This window comes from Poeciliopsis prolifica, unplaced genomic scaffold (assembly GCF_027474105.1).
Source record: "Poeciliopsis prolifica strain line A6 unplaced genomic scaffold, Auburn_PproV2 SCAFFOLD030, whole genome shotgun sequence".
In the NCBI taxonomy this organism is placed as follows: Eukaryota; Metazoa; Chordata; class Actinopteri; order Cyprinodontiformes; family Poeciliidae; genus Poeciliopsis; species Poeciliopsis prolifica.
The window spans coordinates 835,918-857,314 of record NW_026562405.1 but is presented as its reverse complement, the minus strand read 5'-3'; the positions used below and the strand labels follow the sequence as shown (position 1 = coordinate 857,314).

The 21,397-nt window shown below is 37.5% G+C and overlaps 2 protein-coding genes across 4 annotated transcripts; one reads left to right on the top strand and one right to left on the bottom strand.

The window, feature by feature from the left end:
* Window positions 1–497: 497 nt before the first annotated feature.
* rnf207a (ring finger protein 207a) lies at window positions 498–17,409 on the top strand. Of its 3 annotated transcripts, none has more exons than XM_055050390.1 (19): window positions 498–529; window positions 886–1,076; window positions 5,619–5,751; window positions 5,983–6,127; window positions 6,434–6,515; window positions 6,614–6,689; window positions 6,907–7,032; window positions 7,968–8,014; window positions 9,098–9,170; window positions 9,485–9,553; window positions 9,993–10,061; window positions 11,437–11,543; window positions 12,420–12,464; window positions 13,872–14,049; window positions 14,935–15,120; window positions 15,651–15,702; window positions 15,809–15,926; window positions 16,244–16,336; window positions 16,631–17,409. In XM_055050390.1, the coding sequence occupies exons 2-19, from the start codon at window positions 886–888 to the stop codon at window positions 16,779–16,781; spliced, it is 1,941 nt and encodes a 646-aa protein (XP_054906365.1). In that variant the 5' UTR covers window positions 498–529; the 3' UTR covers window positions 16,782–17,409. The 3 variants fall into 3 exon arrangements, with proteins under 3 accessions (XP_054906365.1, XP_054906364.1, XP_054906366.1); XM_055050389.1 differs by having other exon boundaries at window positions 529–580; XM_055050391.1 differs by lacking the exon at window positions 12,420–12,464 and having other exon boundaries at window positions 529–580.
* zpr1 (ZPR1 zinc finger) lies at window positions 3,375–5,082 on the bottom strand. The gene has a single exon (XM_055050392.1). The coding sequence runs from the start codon at window positions 4,955–4,957 to the stop codon at window positions 3,626–3,628; it is 1,332 nt and encodes a 443-aa protein (XP_054906367.1). The 5' UTR covers window positions 4,958–5,082; the 3' UTR covers window positions 3,375–3,625.
* Window positions 17,410–21,397: the final 3,988 nt, after the last annotated feature.

The window sequence follows — 21,397 nt, the reverse complement described above, 5'->3', positions numbered from 1 at the left end:
AAAACTGTTTATTGTATTTGAGTACATTCTCTTGAATATAAGATGAGTAATAGAAGAAAGACTGCATGTTTTTATCTGATATTTTGTCAAACATGATTGATTTTGGAGTCTACATTAGGCATTTGCAGATTACTGTGGTTGTGTTGATGTGATCTGGCTTTATATGGCACAGACACCATTAAAATATGTTTCAGAAGAATTTTACACAAAAGAGAAAAGTAAAACTAAAAATACAATTAGTAAATTACATATTTTATAGTTACTGGTAATGTAAAAATTTTTTGTTTAGTCTCATTTTACTCTTCTGTAGCACGAGGTGCAATGTCAGAAAGCTTTGTAATCTGGACAACTGCACTCACAGACAGCAGCAAGAATATTAAATGTCCCTTTTGAACTTTGGCAACATTGGGGGGCTGGCACGAGGTGTGAGTTGTCAGCTGCCTGGTGGACAGACCCCATCAGCCGACTATTGAAGAGTTTCTGCATTGCTGTCATTCCTGCTGGGGGTAGCTGATAGCACCACTGAAAGGTAAGACAGTGGCTCTCTGTTCTTTCTGCAGACAAGCCTGCTACATTTACAGTAAGTCTTATCTTGATGTTGTTCACAGTAACTCTGGTGTTGTGTATATTTTATGTAGTTACCAAATCTCTGTTCACTTAACACGTGATTGAGTGGTAAGAGTAAAAAGTTCTGCATGTTCAACTCATTTTCAGCTTGTTGTATCTATGTGCTTGCTATGTCTGCCAGCTTAGCCTCTCTTAAAATGACTGAAATATTTGGACTGTTATTTAACACCACGCCACATATGTTTTATTTCAAGTGATGAAATGATTTAAGCCATCCTATTCTCTTTGTTTGTCATTATTCACCTGTTCTGTCTTTAGATGGCAGGAGGGATCTTCACCAATGTTGTCAACCTGTTTGAGGTGGACTGTGCTAACGTCCACCCCCTGGTGTGTCACTTATGCCATGAGCAGTACAAGTCCCCATGTTTATTGGACTGCTACCATATCTTCTGCGCCCGCTGCCTAAGAGGTCGGACCAATGACTGCCGCCTCAGCTGCCCCCTCTGTGGGTAAGAGATGAAACTTTGCAGTTGGTCATGCTCAGTTTAGATTATGAGGCTTGCACTGGATACTTGATCCGCAACGTGACATATGATGGTAAACCACAAATCCTTAAATAAAGTGAAAACACTGAGTCCAAGGCCGAGAAGAGATGTTTTTGGTAGTCTACAGACATATTTCTTTGGCATTACAACCTCTGACAAGTTGCATTGGACCTTAAATCAATAGGTTCATACCTAGGTATGAGCAGTTGTCTAGTTTTACCTTCAAACATAAAGAGCCTCCCAACAAATTTTGTTATTATTTAGAGACTATTGTGATCTAAATCATGTCCAGGTATGGGTAGGTCAGAGTGGCTGAAGCAGCTGCAGGGTCACCCCACTCTCTTATTTAGCTTTTGGCTCTAACACTGAAAGGGGCGAAAAGTTCCATTAAGCCTGGTCACATAGCGAACAAAGCATACTGGTATTTGGCAGCAGTGCTGTCAGCTTAGGATAATCAAAAGCAGTCACATGATACCACAGCAACCTGTTTCATTCCTTTTATAGGGAGAAAGTGTGGTACACAGTCACCTTCAGGTCAGTCATATCAGTTTTCTCTGATAGAAGTGATAGTCAATATTAGATCAGACTGGCAAGACAGGCAAAAACAGAATCACAGTTCAAAATAGCAGATATTGATCTGAACAAAAAACAGTTTTAGGCTAAAAAAATAACTCCTATTCAAACAGCCTTTCTTGGAAAACTGTAGCTGGATAGTTACACATTTTTCCCACCTATATGATGTTATATTCCAGGACAACAAATTTCATTGTGCTGTATTTGTTGTTTGAGATGCTAACTGTTGCATTTTCACCTGTGGAGAGTTAGTCAGCACAAGCCCAGGTAATATCAATAGAAGATATATTGTCCACAGAACATAGAAGTATCAGTATGTTAGGAACAACAACCCTACAGGCATCAAATCAGTGCGCTGTTATTTGTTCTTAGAATACTGAATGCCAGTTTCTATTTTCATCTTTTTCTTCCACAACAGCTGCTCATTCGAGAGCCATGTAATTTAGCAATTCACTAATCTATTAGTGGAAGCCCAGTAATGAAAACAAGATAAAACATGTACAGCAGAGTGTTGGGAACAATTGCATCAGCGTAACTGAATCAAAACGAAGCAGACTTTGGACTATTTCAATTTAATAAGAGTGGTTAATGTTGCGAAAAATAGATACATTAGCTGGTAAATCCAATTTTAACATGATGTTAGCTCCTTTGGTGCTTACTGGTCTTACTTTGAACAAGGTTTTTGATTCACCAGTTTTTCACATATAAAATGTAATTACATTTTCAGGTAGAGCTGCATTATCTTAGCTTGCAATAATGTTTAATTTTCTAAACTATTCTTTTCCATTTTTGCCCCTATCATCTTCCTGAGTCACTCAGGTGGATAGGACTGTGGCTGTATGGCAGAGTAGTCGTCTTGCGATTGGCAGGTTGTAGGTTCCATTCCAGCTTCCTCCTGCCATATGTCGATGTGCCTCTGGGCAAGGGACTTAACCCCAAATCAGCATGTTGGTGTATGAATATGTGTGCAAATGGGTGAATGTGTAAAGCGCTTTGAGTCGTCAAAATGACTGGAAAAGTGCAATATAATTTCAGTCCATCCATTTACGGTGAACAGTTAAAGTTCCTCTGCCTGGCCAAAGACATCAGAAGGCGACTACAGTTTTAGTAAAATGAGGCAACAAAATTTTACGTCTAATCATGCTTTGGCAATAGCAAACATATGCATTGTAACACTGTCCACACATCTTGTACAGCTCTATTTTTATGCACAAATTCTTGCTCTGGAAAAAAAAAAGCTTGCTCTCTAGCAGCAAGTTTCTTTTTTTTCTACTTCCAATATTTTTATATCTTACATTTATGAATGGCAGCAAGAAATTATAAGATTAAGAAAACACTGCCAGCTATTCCATAAACCTTCCCAAGTAACCCAGACTTAAAGTATTTAAACATAAAGAACCTGTTCAGTGCATTGTACATGCTGGCTGTCAGAAGCAAATATGTAAAGAAAATGAACATTGAAATTTAATTCTAGATGTAAACCTTTATATTAACCACAATTGTCTGCCAAACATGAACAGAGCCAGCATCACATCAATTTATGTAATGTTATTTAGATTAAGGCACAATCTGGGGTGTATAAAAAGATTAATTTGTCTCACAGTGTGCGGTCTTCTGAAAGCTAAATCTTTAAATTCACAGTAAAACAGCGCCATCTTCTGGAATGCCACAGGAATGCACAGCTTTGAGTTGACATTTATCTTTATTAACTATAAGTGTTTTTGTTTTTACAAAGCAGGTTTTCTTTATATGAACTGTTTAATTACTACACATTACAACAACTTAGAATTGTTTAAGTTTACAACAAGGCTTTTTGAAAGCAATAATTCACCCAGTTTTTAAAATAAAACATGCAAATGAGAGAAAATATGGATACAATGTAACACTGGGTCTGTGCAGACGTTTCCAATTATCAGTTCATTCCAGCATTTGAGTTCAGTTCAGTTTTCTTCTTGGTAATTTTCAGTCTTCATGTCGTTTAGGCCCAACTCTTCATTCTGATCGAATGTGCGAGTGTACTTCTCCACAGTCATCTCAGGGTCCGCCTCTGGAGCGTACACATTCTGCATGTAGCTGTTCCCTGCTGGATCGTCCAGGATGACGTGCACTTTCATTTCTCCTGCCAGGATTTTCTCTATCTTCTGCCCAAACTCCTTTAGCTTCTCCAGCCGGTCAGTGGAGCTGCTGTCACCGCAGATGAAGGGGTTTTTGGAGACAGTCAGGTCCTTAATGTCTTGCAGCAGCCCCTCCAGCGTGGTGAACTTCCCACCCAGAGCTGCCATTCCCAGCTCAAATTCCAGCTCCGGGATGAGGACAGAGCATGTCTCTGACTTTAGCAAGTCTCTGGTCATGTCTGAAGCGTCAGTGACGTGCAGCGTGATCCTGGTGCCAAGTGGCTCCGTAGCTCCACCGGATTTGACCTCGTTGGTCCGGTGGCCACAGTTGTCACAGTTGGTGGCCATGATGATGACCTCCTTGAAGTGGGGGATCTGGACCAGCTTCATATTGGTGGATGCGGGCGCATTGCACTCTGGGCAGTTTGTGGGGAACACCAGGACCTCTCCTCTCATAGCTTCCAGGTCGTTCCCTGAATGCTCCTCCACCTGGTCATCCTCTGGCCGTATTCCCAGCTGCTGGTCCTGTTGGGCGGTCCTCTTGAACCGGGTCACTGTCAGAGCCTCGTCCTTTTGAGGCGCCAGAGGATTTTCCACAAAACTGTTCCCCGATGGATCCTCAATTACCAGCGTGAATTCGTGTTCAACATCTTTGAGCTTCTTCAGCTTCTGGATGAACTCGTCTATTTTCTCCGCCATCTGCGGTTCGGCAGCCCGTCTGGCAGGCTGGTCCTGCTCCAGCCCGGCTACTGCTCGGTCCAACAACCCCTCGATGGTAGAAAGCGAACCTTTCTGGGTAAAAGGAGGTATCTCGAAATCCAGCTCAGGGATCCTGGTGATCGCGCAGTCCGCCTTCACAACCTCCCGGTTCAAATCCTGCTTTGTTTTGACTTTGAGGGTGTAACGGACCCCCTGGTCCTGGATTCGGCCCGCAGACTGGATCTCGGTGTTGGACCAATCGCAGTGAGCACAGCTGAAGGAGCTGACGATGATTTCTTTGAAGAAGGGGATTTTAGTGAGGAGCATGCGGGTCGTGCCGTTTTGGTAGCAGTTCATACACAAGCTCTCTATCTCGGTGGGCTGCCACTCTTCGTCGTCCGCACTAAGATCCCTAAAAACGTTCCCACCGCGAACATTTTCCTCGGAAATAAGCGACATCTTAAACGCCGGATATAATCCTATCAGAGTGAAAACTTGCACGCTGTCATTTACTGGTAAAAGATTTCACTTGCCAGAACTTTCTGGATGACACACCGCTGAGAACACGCTTGATCGACTTCCGGGTTTTCTTATTCGGTGATTCATCTCATTTCGGAAGTCTCTGCTGCCCCCACTAGTATTGTTTTGAAACTGCTCCACAATGAACAACTTCCTTTTTAAAATTTTTTGTAAAACTGACAGCTTTGTAGATTTTCATCTTTATATAATTTTTTTTATAGAGTATCCATTTTCTTTTCATTTATTTATTTTTCAAGTGGTTTCTTCATATCAAGGAGAGTTTTCTTGCTTTCGTCGTACAAAATGCATTCCCTAAATTATTGTTTTTAATTTGACTTTTCAATTTTCAAAAATATAAAAACTTCCAAAAGAAAAAGAAAAAGATGAATATAATGTCTGAATTGTCTTGATGAACATTCATCCAATGAGAATTATGAGAATTTCTTACTCCAATGGTTTTGCATTCAAATTAATGTGCTGTCGGAAAAACATTAAAAATAAATTCTTATGCACTGAAAATGAGTAACGTAAAAAATAACAACAACTTTCCAATGAATGACTTATTTCTCCTAAGAGTTTGCTTTCTATCTGCTTTCTCTAGATACCACTCAATGATTAAAGGAAATAATGCCCTCCCACCAGAGGATCGTCTGTTGAAGTTCCTTGTGGACAACAACGCAGATGTTGAGGAGACGGTGCTTTGTGCCAACTGTGACCAAGAAAGCAACAAAAAGGTTTCATTTGCATCATTTTATGAACATTAAGACAAAAGCCCCCAAAAAATCAGTTTACAGTATTGTTGTAATTGAAAAAGTATTATGTTCTACATTATTACAAAAAATCATCTAGTTCTTTTATATTTTATTTGTAACATTTAGTCATGTTCTCCTAATCAGATGTGAACTTTGATCTCTTAATATGAATAATTATTTGTCTCTATGTTTTGCTTTCTCATCTGTACTCAGGACACAGGTCTGATGTACTACTGTAACACTTGCAGCCAGCCGCTTTGTACCACCTGCCGAGAGCTGACACACAAGGCCAGAATGTTTTCCCACCACGAGATTGTGTCGTTGGCCAAACGCACCAAAGCCAAACACAGAAAATGCTGTGAGTGCCACCTGTAATTTACTCCGCAGTAATTATAGACTAACAGGCAGAGAGCTGTGCACCCTCCTGGGCTCTGGATAGATTTCCTGCCCCATGTTAATCATATTCTTGGGCAAAATGGTTGGTTATTTGTTAAAGTGGTTCCAAACTTGTTGTTTAAATGTGTTACAACAAATATTTGTCAGTCTAAGAGTAAATTACGAGTTATATTCACAAATAACACTTTTATTGAGAGCCATGCCCTGCAATTTCTTATAAATCTTGACTTTTGTCCATGCAGCAGTTAAAACAAATTTCTCTCTGCAGCTCTACATGAGGAGCCCTACATCCTTTTCTCAACAGAGAATAAATCAATGCTATGCATCAAATGTTTCAGAGATATGCAAGTGTGAGTAAATTCATATCATGATTGTTATACTTTTGTTCCTCTATTATGAATTGGTGCAGGCAGTTTTGTTTTGTTTTTAAGTGACTATCTTTTTGCAGAGAGAGTCGTACTCACTGCATCGACATTGAAACAGCTTATGCACAGGGTTGTGAGATGTTGGACCAGGCTGTGCTGGTGAGCACCTCATGTCTGTTCTTTTACAAATTTATGATGCAGACAGCAACATGTTGTATTGTGAATTAGTTAAACTTTCAACAGTTGTAATAAAATAATGTTTAGCTGGTGTGTTTTCTAATTTTCATTAAGTATTTTTTTTTCAATACAAGTGATTTTTATGAAGATTTGAGTGCCTTCATTAACTGTTCACAATGACCTTGCCTTTTAACTGCAGGTGGTGAAGGAGCTGCAGACCTCAACTGGAGAAGCAATCCACCTGCTGAGGTCAATGATAGGGGAAGTGCGTCTGAATGTAGAGGAAGAAGAAAGTGCTATCTGTAGTCTGTTCAACAGTTTGCAGGTCTATTTCTTTATATTGTTCTTCCTTTTATTGCTCTCTTTGTTTCCTGAAACTATCAATATAAACTCTATTTATATATTTCCTGATCAATTATATGAATGGTATCCTGACATACATATTTAGAAGGGTTTATGTGTTTATAGAAATCACAAAATATTTGTTTTAATATTGCAAAACCTGAAATCAGCTGAGTTGAGAAAAAGACATAAAGAAAAAAATAAGGCACAAAACTGTTTTGAAGCATCTGAACAATTTAGTTTTCTAAATAAAACCACAAAAGATTAAATAACATAATAAATTGATAGACATTCTTGAGTAACTTTGGGGAAATTAATACCATGAATAATTTTTCTTTACATTCTCTTCTATATAAGTTTTAAAGTATTATTTTGAAGTAACATGACTCAAGTACAGTTTCTAGCTATGATACCCTCTTGTTAAAAACAATGTTTCTTTCACCATTATATTTTTAAAGAGTGAAGTAGAGTAAACATCCTCTTAAAATACACATCCTTCTTGAACCTTCCTAACATGATAACTACCCATGGTCCAAAAGTAATAAGAGGAAAAACTGTTCCCTCTTTTCAGATGTAAATTCTATTCCAGTTTTTTCTGTGGACATAGTAACCTGCACAGTGATTTCACATCTTTCTTCAAAACACAAGATTCAAATATGCCATCATTTTAGTCATTTGCAATTGCCATGTCCTCCATCTGGCTCCATTAGCGCTATTTGGCCACTGGATGTCTCTATTAATCTAAATGTTAGAAAACACAACTATTTTTAACAAATCAAGAGAACAGGGAAGTACACTGTACAATTTAAGCCATTTCTTTTCACAACCTTGAGAATTTATTAGGTACTGCAAAGCTCAAGGCCATTTTCACATCATTGTGAAGATAATGGGGGATTTTTTTCTCTTCTCATTTGACAGGAAAGGCTTGCAGAGAGGAAAAAGACTCTGCTGAAAGCAGCTCAGAGGTAAAATAAATATCTGTAAAGATGAGCATTGTCTCAATATATGTCTATGTTTTGCCACAATTGTGTATCATAGTGTTATTGTATTACTCTCATGACTTGAGTTGAGTTCATGTTTTTTATTGTTACACTTTGTTGCAATGACTTCAAAGGTGATGAATAGCACCTTATTTTTCTCAGAATAATCTGCTCAGCATCAAACACAATTTATTGGATAATTTCCATGTTTAATAATTGGAATGCTGAGTTAAAATCACTTCTGTAGAAATATGCTGTAATTTTAACAATAATATTTAGAACTTGTGTGAAGATAATAACTGAAAGTGAAGCCAGATGAAGAGCATTTTTACTTACAAAGGCTAAAGATTTATCAACCAACTGTGGCAGGAAACTTGAGGCAGCCTGCAGGCATTATAGTCTGTTTGTGTTTCCTCATTTCAGGTGATTTGGCAAAAACTATTACCTACATTATGGCAGACAGTGTTAGGCATTACATTATGAAAATATGACTTCTAAACTGCAATAAAGACTCACTTAAAGTTTGAATGAATGTTCTTTTAAGTTTAAATCTGGCTAGTTCATTAGGTTAGATTACCTTTTAAACTATAATTGGAGTTATTACTCAAGCGTACTGATATCAGGTGCTTTATGTATTCTGGCCATTCTTAAAAAACCTGCAAATTGTCATCTCTAATGAGTGAATCCAAAGCATAATCTTTAAAGTAACACCATCAGGAATTTGCTGTGTATTGAATGCCTTGTGGGTAAGTGTGTGTGACTGAATGAAAACAATTTTGAGATCCAGCAAAGTGCATCTATGTCTAAATCCATCTCGTGCTCTCTCTATTGCCTGGAAACCATCCAGTGGTTTGTGTTCCCAGAAGGATGTTAAAGGCTATTTATGTCATGCTTTGTGTGTCTGCATCTGTGCGTTTGTTATAGGAGAAGACAGATAGATTAACTCCTGGAAATACTGAGTGTGTTGTTTTTGGTTGCACCTCCTGAGCTGAATCCTCTGTGTACTGTGGCATGCACAAGTTTAAAGGTGTTGTCTTACATACTTGTGTGTGTGGTGTGTGTTTGCAGTCAGCACGAGGAGAAGGAGAAAGCATTAAAGGAGCAACTGTCTCACCTCACTGCTCTACTTCCAACACTTCAGGTGAGTTCAAGATCACAACTTGATACCAATGACGATGTCATACTAAAGGCCAAACATTTTACCACTATTGGAAAGACAACTCATCATTTACTTTGGATGGGGAATCAATACAGAAATATGACACAAATTAGAATTTAGTAAATGTAAGCAAACTTACATTTACTAAATGTTGTTAGGCCAACTTTCAATAACTCAAACAGATAATGACTCTGGAAACCAGAGCTAGATGTCGAAGGCCTTCGGTTATTATTTATGGAAATGTTCTTTCTTTTGTAGACTTTAATACTTTTTGTTCCTTCTTCTGATGTTTTTAGGTCCATCTGGTCACCTGCTCAGCCTTTCTCAGCTCAGCCAACAAATATGAGTTTCTGGATATGGGATATGTAAGTATCCTATATCCAGATTAACAACTGAAGGGTTTATTATTGCACTTAGTCAGAACAATGCAAAATGTAAAAATGGAGCAACACACCAATACAAGTTACAATGAGCTATGTATAAATATGCAGAATAAAAAAAATATACAGAAAACAGAGAAGTTCAAAACAACAATAACTTGCAGAAATAGAGAACAGACTCATAAGAAAATGAAAAAAGACCAAAAGATAGATACAGTGCTTTCTTTTAATAAATGACCTATGCTTTCTTAGCAAAAAACTCTGAAGACAAAAAGTTAACTGTTTTTTGAAGGAAGTTTTATTGGCAAGAGAAAGGTTACTGTATTTATTGGATTGAATTGGCTTTTAAATTGAGGCTGTCCATAACTCCTCATTGAGGTGAAGCAGGTCACTGAATCAAACCCGGATATTCTTGCTTGCACAGCAACTCATGGAGAGGCTGAAGAGGATTGCGAAACTCCCTCATCGACTGCGGCCAGTGCAAAGCAGCAAAGTGAGTACAAGGCACTCATCTAGAGCTAAAATGCATTGAAAATGCTGGCACACTGACTTTTTAAACAATTTGATGTTTGTCTCCTTAACAATGCAGTTTGACCTTTTTTCTTTTTAGCTCAGCACCACTGAAATGCCAACCAACTAATATAAGGTTTAGATTTAATCATAAATTTGTGTGTGCTACATGTTCATATTCAAATTCAGGTTTGAAAATGTAAATTTGACATTTGTAATGATGGGTTTTGCTTAAGGCCAAAATGCAAACAGGATTAAGATGTGATCACGGTGGGGAGAACCAAAACACAAACAGCTGTAACTTATGATAGCATTATGCATGCATTTAGAGGAAGCCCATCCATACATATAGTTAATAAATTACAGGCAGAAGGGATAGTTGCACATCTTCAAAGATGATTTTCTAAGATGAAAGCATTTTGTAAAATGTAGATTATGTGGGAAAATAGTGACTGCTGAAATCCTCTGTTATGCGGCACGTGTGCACACAGCCACAGTGCTAAAATAAATCAAAGAACATTTTTTTTGTAAACTGAGCAAAACTAAAACAGTGTAATGGTCCAGAAGTGTTTCTTTTTTAAGTTTCATACATTTTCAATGTAACCAATGTTATTTTTAATCTGTCAAAGGGTTGCATTATTCCACACATTCTTAATATCTAAGGCATTGATTATTGACTGAAAATTCCCTTGCTGGTGGAATTCCACCTTTCAGATGTTGTTCTGAAAGTTTGGAAACTTTCAGGACAAAGACCAGGTTCATCAAGTCAGAACCTGGAGTTTTGAAAATGAAAAAGTTCAAGCAAAAATAAAGCTTGCATCTGCTTGTAATTAGTGCAATCTGAGTTGTGAATCCAGTGCAAAATCAAAGCAAATGGTGCAAGCAAAACTGAAAGAAAAAAAATTAAGGAGATTGAATACTTCATGAACAAATTACGGAAAAAAACAGAAATTGTGTTTTGCCAAACTGAATTTCAAACTGTGAAAAACATAAGATGTTACTGTTTCAGCAGGTTTTTCTCTTTTATATTAAGTAATAGTTGACTGATTTGATAACTAACTCAGGGAAACATTTTTTGATATTTTGTTTTGATATTTTTAAAAGTAAAGCGACTTTACTTTTGCATAATTTTTTTTTACATTACGCAAAAAAAAGTGCCCTGAGCTGAGGTGTTGTTTTCTGTGAATAATAGACATTGTTTCTAAACTATAGAATTTTATAAAACCTTTCATGCTTCCCACATTGCTCTGCACTTGAAATAGTGCCATTTTCTGTTATGTGTTAATTTTTTGGGATTTCCCTGTTCTTTTGGAAGTATTTGTGACTGACTAACTTATTTTGTCTTTGTGCTCGTTTAGATCAATACTGAGTATAGGAGTGAGTTTGCTCGTTGTCTGGAGCCTCTGCTCCAGATAGTATCCCGCCGTCCTCCTTCTGTTGCCGGTTCCACAAGTGTTGTAACAAGGTAATATCTTCTCCTTTACATCTCTTTGCAGTGTTTTCTTCTGCTAATTGTCTGCATAGAAGTTTGTGTCATTGACATCCTTTAGGTTCTTTCGAGAAACACAATAATCTGGGCAGAAAATTCACACATATAAAGCTTCCAAGTTTACAATCCCCAAATGGTTTGCAAGTCCAGATGCAGCGGAAAGGAGGCGCCATGCTGAATCCCGCTATGTCAGTTATTTTGTCTACCTCCCTGTAAGCTTTGTACTCTGATATGTTTACGTAATTCACCTTGTTCAATGAGGGGCCTTGATTGGGAGAGCATTCCCAAATTAGAAAGCTGTGGACTTGTTGTGACCAGACAACATTCAGGTGATGAAAGAATGTATGGTTGCATATATAGATCATGGGCGGAGATTATCTAAAATATACTGACCATTTCCGGCTAGGATGTTCATTTAAAAAAATTGTTGAAATCATAAGTAGGTATAACCTGTTCCTTGTTTTTGTGCCCATCGCAGACAAACACAAATACTTTTTCCACATCAGTGTCTCTTAACTATTCACAGGTCCTTAAGCCTATCCTCTAATGCCAGCATGCTGACAACGTTTCTTTCCAACATGTTTAACGCCCCGCAAGTGCAAGACCCAAACTTGACAGGGATTGGTGTCCGGCCGCCTGAGACTATTTTTATCATAATTTCACAGAACTGTCTAGGATTCGGCTGCAGGTTGGCACTCAAGAGCGGTTGGACTGTTGATGTCACAGCTTTAGCACAGGAAAGGTTTTAAATTGGCGTCACCACTGTGAGGACATAGTCTGGGTGTGTGGGGGATGACTTGTGTGACAGTGAGAGGAGGATATATGTTTTGAACAGGTCTGTCACTGCATTAGTTCCGGACAGGGAAACTGGAGGCACAGGAGCCTAATGGATTGGAGGTAAATACTTGTTTATTTTATCACTTTTTGATTATTTGTACTAATGATGTGCATGATAAGCGACACATACACAAGCTTTAAATATCTCCTCAATACGCATTTGGCAAGATAATAGTTAAAGAATGAAGCAGAGATTTGTTTGATTTTGTTTTGAGGGCATAATCTCATCATAGATCAAATCTTTCCTTTCCACTCACCACTTTTTTGATTAACTTGCAAATGCGATGAATAGATGATAGAGTTGACAGATGAACGGGCGAATGGATTTTCCTTAGCATGTGGCAGTTTAACTACTACACCGCAGCCTTCTGCCTTCTCATAAATATTTTTTTGGCAGGTTTTGCCTCTGTCCTTTATGAATTTAAAATTCATATCTTAAAGCATCTTCTCCACAGACAGCAATGCTTTATGCAAACCAGGCAGGGGTTGATGATGGAAAGCCTGCTTGCTGACTGTATTTTTGTCATAATTTCCCTCTAAAGATCAGGGAAGTGCTGCAGGCTGGTTCATTTTAGGAACTGATGCTGCTTTACTGCTGTTATAATTTTCATCTGTAATAAAACCTCTGTGGTTATTAAATATGAAACAGAAGCACTTACGTCCAGCTATGCTTCTTTCAACATTAATAGTCACTGAGAAAGGGTTGAAGCCAGACCTGAATTTCTCACTCTTATAGCTGCAAGTTGTTTGAAATCTGGTGATATTGACTCTTTATTACAAAATTGAAATATTGCAAATCTGTTTGTGAAAATGAGATACCAATTTTTGCTTGCATTTTGATTGTCTGCTACACATAAATGTTTAGAAGATTGTGAGAAAATGGCCAGTAAGTCAGCTGACATGGAGCCCAAGACAACTACAAAGTTTTTGCTTCAGATCTTAGAATCTGTATAGCCGCCTGTGTATTCTGGTCTCTTGTGTTTCTGGTGAAATCAGTAGTGATACTGCATAGTTAGCACCAGGTAGCTGTTTCATTTGTTTAGTTCTGTTGTACTTTAATATATGTTTTTTACCCTCCACTTGAACTGCATAATTTTTTACTTTTAGAATTGTAGATTCACTGTGTTTTTGAAGGTTATACTTGGATTCTCAAAGTCTTATATCAGAGGCCTAATACCACAATCTTACAAATATTTATTGCATTTATTGCAATGCAGGAGACAACTCATTGTTACCTTTCAGCCTAACTTAAAAGCTGCCTATCAAACAAGAAAATGTAAAAATGGAACAAACTTTATGACTTATTGATTGAACAAGATGGTATGATGTTGCTTCACTGATGTTGACAGAATGAGAAAGGCTTGATATCATAGATTAAATTGCACTTACAGATGCATATTACAGGTTCAAAGTATATGTTTAAATGAGAAGCCAGGGTCTGTACTGGGTGTTTTGTGCTCTCTGCAGGCTCCAGTCCCCTCTCTCGTTACCCTGCCACTCGCCATCTCTTAGTGAGATGCCGGTGGGCTCGGTGTTTGGGCGAAAGCCGACATCTCACAGGAACATTTGCACTAAGGTCCTCCTGGCTGAAGGCAGGGAAACTCCCTTCACTGAGCACTGCCGCAACTACGAGAACGCCTACCGGGTGAGTGAAGAGTGTGAACACAAATCTCAAAAGAAAATAAACTAAAGCTGGCTTAAAAAAATGTCTTGCTTGAGAACCTTGTCAACATACACCAAGATTGCACCATGAATTCTGCTCTAATCCCCAAAATCTTGCAAGAGAATATCCAGCTATCACTTTACAGCTTTAAGGTGTAGTAAGTTTGCTTGTACAGCAGAACAGTTATCATAAGCACACCAGTAAATCCACCTCTTAATGGACTGAAAACAACAAAAAGAACATTCTAGAGTTCAAACATTCATTTGGAGGGAAATTTTAAAATGTCACAGGAGTTGAATATCACATAATCAGATTCCCTTTAATAAATCAAGATATTGTTTTTGCTTATGTTTATAAATAAGGAATTCTGTGTTTCTGATTTCTTATTCTTAGACAAAAGTAACATCTGAAAATTAATTCTCAGTTTGTTTTCCAGGAGCTAATTTTGTATGGTGAAACACAAAATTTAAGCATAATGTTTCTTAAGAATGTCCTGTTCTGCAAGTAAATTCAATATTCACTGTAAAGAGTTGTGTCACAAGCAGAGAGAAAAGGGTTTTGATTGTGACAGCTGTCATTGTGATCTGAGAACTCATATAATAAAAAATATTAGGGAAATGCAACACTGCACTTCGTTTGAAAAATACTTTAGTTATCTTAAAAGGAAGTTAAATGAACAGATTAATCAAAAATACTGACTTAAAAAAAAAAAAATCTGGGATCAAATGAGAGTCAGTATAAAATTAGCAACTTTCATTCCTTAAGATTTACTTTAAATTTTTGAAACAATGACAAAGTTTTCATATTCAGATGCACCAAAGCAAAAAGCTTTACATTCATGTTTTGTACCTGTGTCTGTGATTCTAGACTCTGCAGACAGATATTCAGAATCTGAAGGATCAGGTCCAGGAGATGCACAGAGACCTGACCAAGCACCATTCCATCATCAACACAGATAAAATGGGAGAGATCTTGGACAGATCCCTGAATATTGACAATCAAATTGCTGCTCAGTACTCCACTGTGGAAACCATGAGAGTTATGTTTGAAGAGGTGAGTATTTAAAGACCAGAGGTTTGAACTTTGTGCTTATGGTCACTGGCATTTCAAAAATGTCAAATGCACACACTTTGCTGAATTTCTGGTGTTATCCCTGAAATAATATAGAAAGATTTTTTTTATTTTAATATTAAATTAAATTGTAAGGAAACCCACACAACAGAAACATGAAAACGATCCCCATTTGCACAGGCTCTATTTACAGAATAATGAAACTGAAAATTTTTTTTACGTTGTCAGAACTCATGTTTCTACAAAAAAGTTTTGTTAAATAAAATTATTTAAAGACTTTATTAAATTGATTATAAAATCTTTTAAAGTACCAGATTCCAGGCATGGTTAAGGCAGAAACTTTTCGATTATTACTACAAAGTTGTGTAAATTATTTCTATTTAAAATATAAACGGTAGAACTTTTGTTTGACTTTAATGTGTTTCTTTCCTTCACATTATATTTGCCAACCGTGTCAGTTGTTTCCGATACACAATAAATCCATTAATGTAAATTTGTTCTTTTCTAAACAGATCTGGGATGAAACTTTGCAGATGGTGAATAACGAGCAGGAGATCTATGAAGGTTTTTGTCCAGCAGTGACAACACAAATTCACAGTTGCCTAATTCCCTAATTACTTCTCTTTCTTTTGTTGTGTAAAATCTGCCTTAATTCTTCTCTGATCTGTAGCTCAGCTTTATGACCTGATGCAGCTGAAACAGGAGAACTCTTACTTAACCACCATCGCCAGACAGATTAGCCCTTATATCCTGTCAATCGCTAAAGTCAAAGAGAGGCTTGAGCCCAGGTGTAGTAAAAGTTGTTACTATACTCATTATGTCATGACTGGATGTTTTTACCAGCATTTATTTTGCTGAAAAAAGTAGATAAATAAATCATGTGAATTAGTTACTTTATAAATTTATTTTATTTCTAATTTTTGCATTGCTTGCAAGTGTCTGCTTCTGGTTTATAGTAAATCCAACAAATTTGGATTAACAAGTTTATTTCTGCATGTTGCATTGATTTAAGGCTTCAACAGTCTTAGGTTATTTTACAGTGAGGTGTAGAATAAATGATCTGGAGTTCTAACGGCTTTGTATAAATGTATTGGTTTATTTTTAGGTTTCAGGAGCCTAAGGAGCATCTTGATGATCGCACCGAAACAATGCTGAAAATCTATGAGGACAGCACAGTGCCAAAGGACAGTCAAGACAGGTTCGGACCTAAACTTGTTGGAGATGTAGTTTTTCAATTTGTAGATAAAATTTATAGAGGCACAAATTGTTCTACTTTGTAAAGTGATTTCTTTCAAATAAAAAGATAAAGTAGATATATTGAAAGAAAAGTTAGCTATTTTGGGGTTTTCTTTGAACCAATTATTTGGACTGGATTTGTTCTAATTTTATATTTGGTATGTAGCTTTTAAATAATTATTTAAAGTATGGATTATTGAGAATATTGTGCATATTGGGATTTTAAGTAATTATTTATATGGGTTTTTTTTGTCAGCGACAACCACAGTTATGTCACAGATCAAGACAGAAACAAGAACAGCCGCAACCTGATGCTGGAGCCAGCAGAGATTTCTGCGAAGAGCAGTCGAGCTGGCAGGCAGCGGGGCCCTGTGGAGACATCCAGCAAAAATGACATTCCTTCGTAAACACCATGTCATTTCTTTTCTGAACTGGGTCCCTTCTCTAGTGGAACAGCATGCCTTAATTCAGCCATAACAAGCCCAAGATGGTATATGATGTCCTTGCCTGCTGACATATAGAGCAGTACATGACATTTTCTCTGCAGTGAGCTGTCAACAGCTCCAACTTGAGCTCTTGGATTGACACTAACTGGATATACGTGAAGGCCGGAAACTCACAGTTGTTTGAATCCAATGTTGACAATCTTCTTTGGTCTTCAAGAGCAAAGATGACAGTACTGCAGAAAATTACTTTATTTAGAGTAATGAACCACCTTATTGAAAGAGAGAGACCTCTCAGGACTATTTTTTCATGTTGTGTTTCTAAAATGTTAACAATGTGAAGTGTAGAGTCGTATGTGTTTGCTTTTTGCACAATGTATCCCTTGCATAAGTCACTTCTACGATGGATTGTGATAAATCACATATGACAGGTCAGTTTAATTTCCTCAAAAGACTGTTGGAAAACCTGTGACTGCACATTATTGCAAATGAAAATGTATGTTGATTGTGGCATATTAGAGGGCATACTAGACACGTCATTTGAATCACGCCCTGCATCCTTGAAAATAAAGCAACGTGGTGATACTTTTAAGCATGCAGTTGCTACATAAAAAAGGTTTATAGTGCGATTGAAAATGTTGCACACAAATAGAACAAGATTCTTCACCAGTTTTATTTTTTTTCCCACATCATTTTTACCTTCTATCATCCTGCTGATCAAGTTATCACAATAGTCTGTGTGACTATCTCACGTATTTCACACATCTTGAAGTTTGGATGATTCATCAGCAGTCTTAAATAAAATGTAGAGCCATTTCACTGTGCATGTTTTAGATGTCTGCTTGCTCAGCAGAAATGATTTCAAATGATGCATCTTCAAAAGGCTACTGCAGAACTAGCACTGTTTTCAAAGTCACATGTCAAACACTATATTTTGCAATATACTATATGGTGAGCTCTCTTTTTGTTCCAGTGTATAAAATCTCAACTTTGACATCTTACCAACTGTATAGTGTGCCAGAAAATTGCTATACAGTACAGCAATTATTTTGTACAGTGATTTTCGATCCATTAATCAATTGTTTTCCACAGATAACTGCAACAAATCTTGGAGGGAACCCCAGAGGGAACATCTATCTCCCCAATGACATCAGCATCCAGCCCATTCAGGGTGATCTCAGTGCGTTCCTAAACTATAGACCCTCCAGCTTGCCAAAGCTAATTTGGTTCCATGTCAAATGACTTCTATGCCAATTTGACCCTGTATGTTGTCACATAGTCAGAAACAAACAAAAATCATTTAAAGGTTTTTCTTTTTTTTTTGTAAATTAAGGAGATAAATAATAAATCGACCAAATTATCTTATCTCCATTCTGATTTCCGAAACAGCATTTTCCCATGCTGGTCCACTGATTGTGGTGTATATACAGCAGGATTTGCACTGCTAATAGATCTGCAACTTAGCACAAAACAGTAATTCAAGGTGAAATTTCTCCACAGCTGCCACAGGCACAGAAAGCTAAGGTGGCCCCTATTCTCGGTGCAGGTACGTATGGATAATAATATGGAAGTGGACTGATGGCCTCAGCAAACAGAAGGAGAAGGCTATTTACATTGCACAGCCAGCGTAAAAGTGGGTTTGTTCACTTCCCTGGAAATATTGGGGTCACACTGGCCTTAAGGAACAGCAGTGCTCTGCAGAGGAGTCAGAGGTGCAGATTCATTAAAAATACATTTGTGACAGTGGAGTAACAAATAGCTGTGCTTGTGCTCTGGTCCTTTACTCCCTCCCCATGGTCATTCATCATGTGCACTCATCGAACTACCAGCCTCATGTTGGCGGTTCATTATTCTCCCCTTCTCTAAGTTTCTCCTTCCTCACCCACTGTGTGCAGGGGCAGAAACAAAAACCATGAAAGCTGTTTCACTTCTCAGAAAGATTTATTTTGAAAGGCATTCACAGTGCATGGCTCTCATTTCTGTAACAGCTGGACAAAAACTGCCCAATTCTCTTTGAAAAACAGGTAGTGAACGAGACACTGCCCAGACACTGATGAGAAAGAAAAAAGAAACAAAAGTAGTAGAGAATAATAAGAATATGAGAGGGAAATAAAAGTTTAATGAGCTGCATGCAAAAATGGGTCACTGAAAGCATAAAAGTAAAGCACTGAAATGAATACAATTAAAATAAATACAGCAAATTAAGAATAAATTGCAACTGCTATATAATTATAATGGCAATATAAATATGGTGAATACAGAACTCTAATTACCCTTATAATTTTCTGGCTGGTGATAGATGTATTTTTAGATCTTTTTATATTTTATCAGTTAAATTAATCTTTTATATACTATAAAATAATAAGATCTATTCCGGAAAGGGTTTTTCTGGGTTCTGAATCACAGTTATCATCATACCCGTGTTTAGTGTCTTGTGGGTCGTTAAAAAAGGCAGTGAATTCAGTGGTAACAGCTCACAGTACAAATAGTATAACGTCTTTAAAAATCAGTTTGCACAAATTGTTATATTAAGAGACAACATCCAATTCCCTACTGGTATAGTAAAACAGTTTTCTCAGCAGAAGCTTGTTTTCCTGCATGGGGCCAGGTAAGTTCCTATTGGCTCTTTTTCTCAGACCAAAATTAAAAAGCGAGGCCAATACATTAATGAGTTGTTGCTACATTTTCAAAGAGCAATTTCTTGTTTGCGTGTTAAAATACCATCACTGGCCAATTCATTAGGCACACCTTACTAGCATCTGGTTGGGTCTTCTTTTCCTAATTGCCTAAAATATTTGCAATTTAAATTCAACAAGGTATTGGAAACAAGGTATTGGAGATTTTTGTCCATGATAGTGTCACAAGTGAAGCTGTTGTTTTTGCCGCATGCCCATCATATCCAACAGGGACTCTGAGAGTGTGGAAACCAATACAGTCCAAAAATCTCATTGTTGTGTTCAAGAAAAGCTTTGATAGGCTATAAGTCTGTTTCTTTTTGTTTGCTTTGCTTCTTCTTCTTTGTTAACAAATGAAACCAATCTGTTCCTTCTAAATAGGGGGAAAGCTGTTGACCTCCCTCTTCCCTGGAAATTGAAGACTGAAGAGTTAGTTTGAATCAATTTTGATGTCATTATTGCTGATGGCAGATGACCAAGTGTATGGTGTGAAAAAGGTCAAGGGTTGGATGTGTCTTCTTTGGGAACTCAAGATGCTTGAGGCATAAAAATTTAATCAATAAATCACATGTGAACATTCCCATCTCTCCCCCATCTTTGTGAGCTCTAAGCAAGACTGCTTCTTGTGATAAACCCACAGTCGAAAAAGGTGTGATTTTGTCACTCTGTATATCAAAATCTTATAATCTGCTCAAAATATTCTTCTTTCTTTGACCTTGAAACAATTTAAAAACATTTAAAAAGAAAAATGGCAGCCAGGTTGTATAAATCTTGGAGCTGCTGTTATTGTTGCATTTTCACAATTGCATCATTTCTGGCTACACTTTCAAATGTTTCTAAAAATCTTTTGCCATATTTGGATTCATGAGGAGCATACATTTATTCATAATATTTAAATATGCAGCAGTATCTTAGGAGTTTCATGCTTTACTTGCTTTTTTTTTTTTTTTACCAAGTTCTTGTTATTTTTGAATCAAAAACAGCAGCAGATCAGACAGTAGTGTCACAATTGAAGCTGCAGAGCAGACGAGAGAATAGGGGCCATAAATTGTGAATTAGACCGAAATCCTGATTGTTGTTCAGTTTGAAAATAATGAAGTAAAAGAATATGACAAGCAACTTGGGGAAAACTGTCTATAAGGTGAACAATTATTTACTGTTAAAGTGTCGCAGCCAAGCCACTTGGTTCATATGTGGTAGATTTTCTTTCAGAACACCGGAAATTTAGGGATATATAAAAATTACATTAAGAGATGCGTGTCCTAGTTGTGTGTAGAAAGTTGGCACACCTGAAGCCAATTCCATCATTCTCTCAACCCTCTCCAGAGATCATCATCACTAATGCAGTAACAAAGCTGACAAATTGAGTTCCTATTGCTGCACTGAGTGAATGTGTCCTTGACTCAGAGGAATCACAAGTGTGAGCCTGAGGAGGTGTCAGAGCTGTGCACATATGCATGCATGCTCAGGAGACGCAGCCCAGCAGCTCCTTATTAATCAACAGCTTGTTGAGCTGCTGCCTGTACCTTCGCTCCCCCCGGTTCCCTCACCGCTCCTGTCCACCTTCAACCCCCGCCTTCTCACTTCAGCGCTGCCTCAGAGCCACGGCATCGATCTTTGCACAAATGAGTCATTAACATTGGCTGCCTATTAATTACACAATAGAAAAGAGAGGAACTCAAATGGCCTCCTGCATTGTAGTTGTTTCGAAGGAAAGATAGCAATAATTCCTTTACAGGTAATTGTAATCGCGGTCCTTCTGATAGCATCAGATTAAACATCCAGTAAAAGCTGCGCCATCAACTGTTATATTTGTTGATGCTTGTAGAATATTCTGGCTGTGATGGGAATATTAGTTACATCTTGATAAAATAGAAAATAAGAAATGTACGTTTTTCAAATTGT

Bases quoted from the DNA above. Each gene is read 5' to 3' on its own strand.
- rnf207a (XM_055050390.1), top strand. From the start codon at position 886: ATGGCAGGAGGGATCTTCACCAATGTTGTCAACCTGTTTGAGGTGGAC. The intron at 6,128-6,433 runs GTGAGTGCCACC...TTCTCTCTGCAG, and splicing joins AGCCAAACACAGAAAATGCT to CTCTACATGAGGAGCCCTAC. The intron at 8,015-9,097 runs GTAAAATAAATA...GTGTGTTTGCAG, and splicing joins CTGCTGAAAGCAGCTCAGAG to TCAGCACGAGGAGAAGGAGA.
- zpr1 (XM_055050392.1), bottom strand. From the start codon at position 4,957: ATGTCGCTTATTTCCGAGGAAAATGTTCGCGGTGGGAACGTTTTTAGG.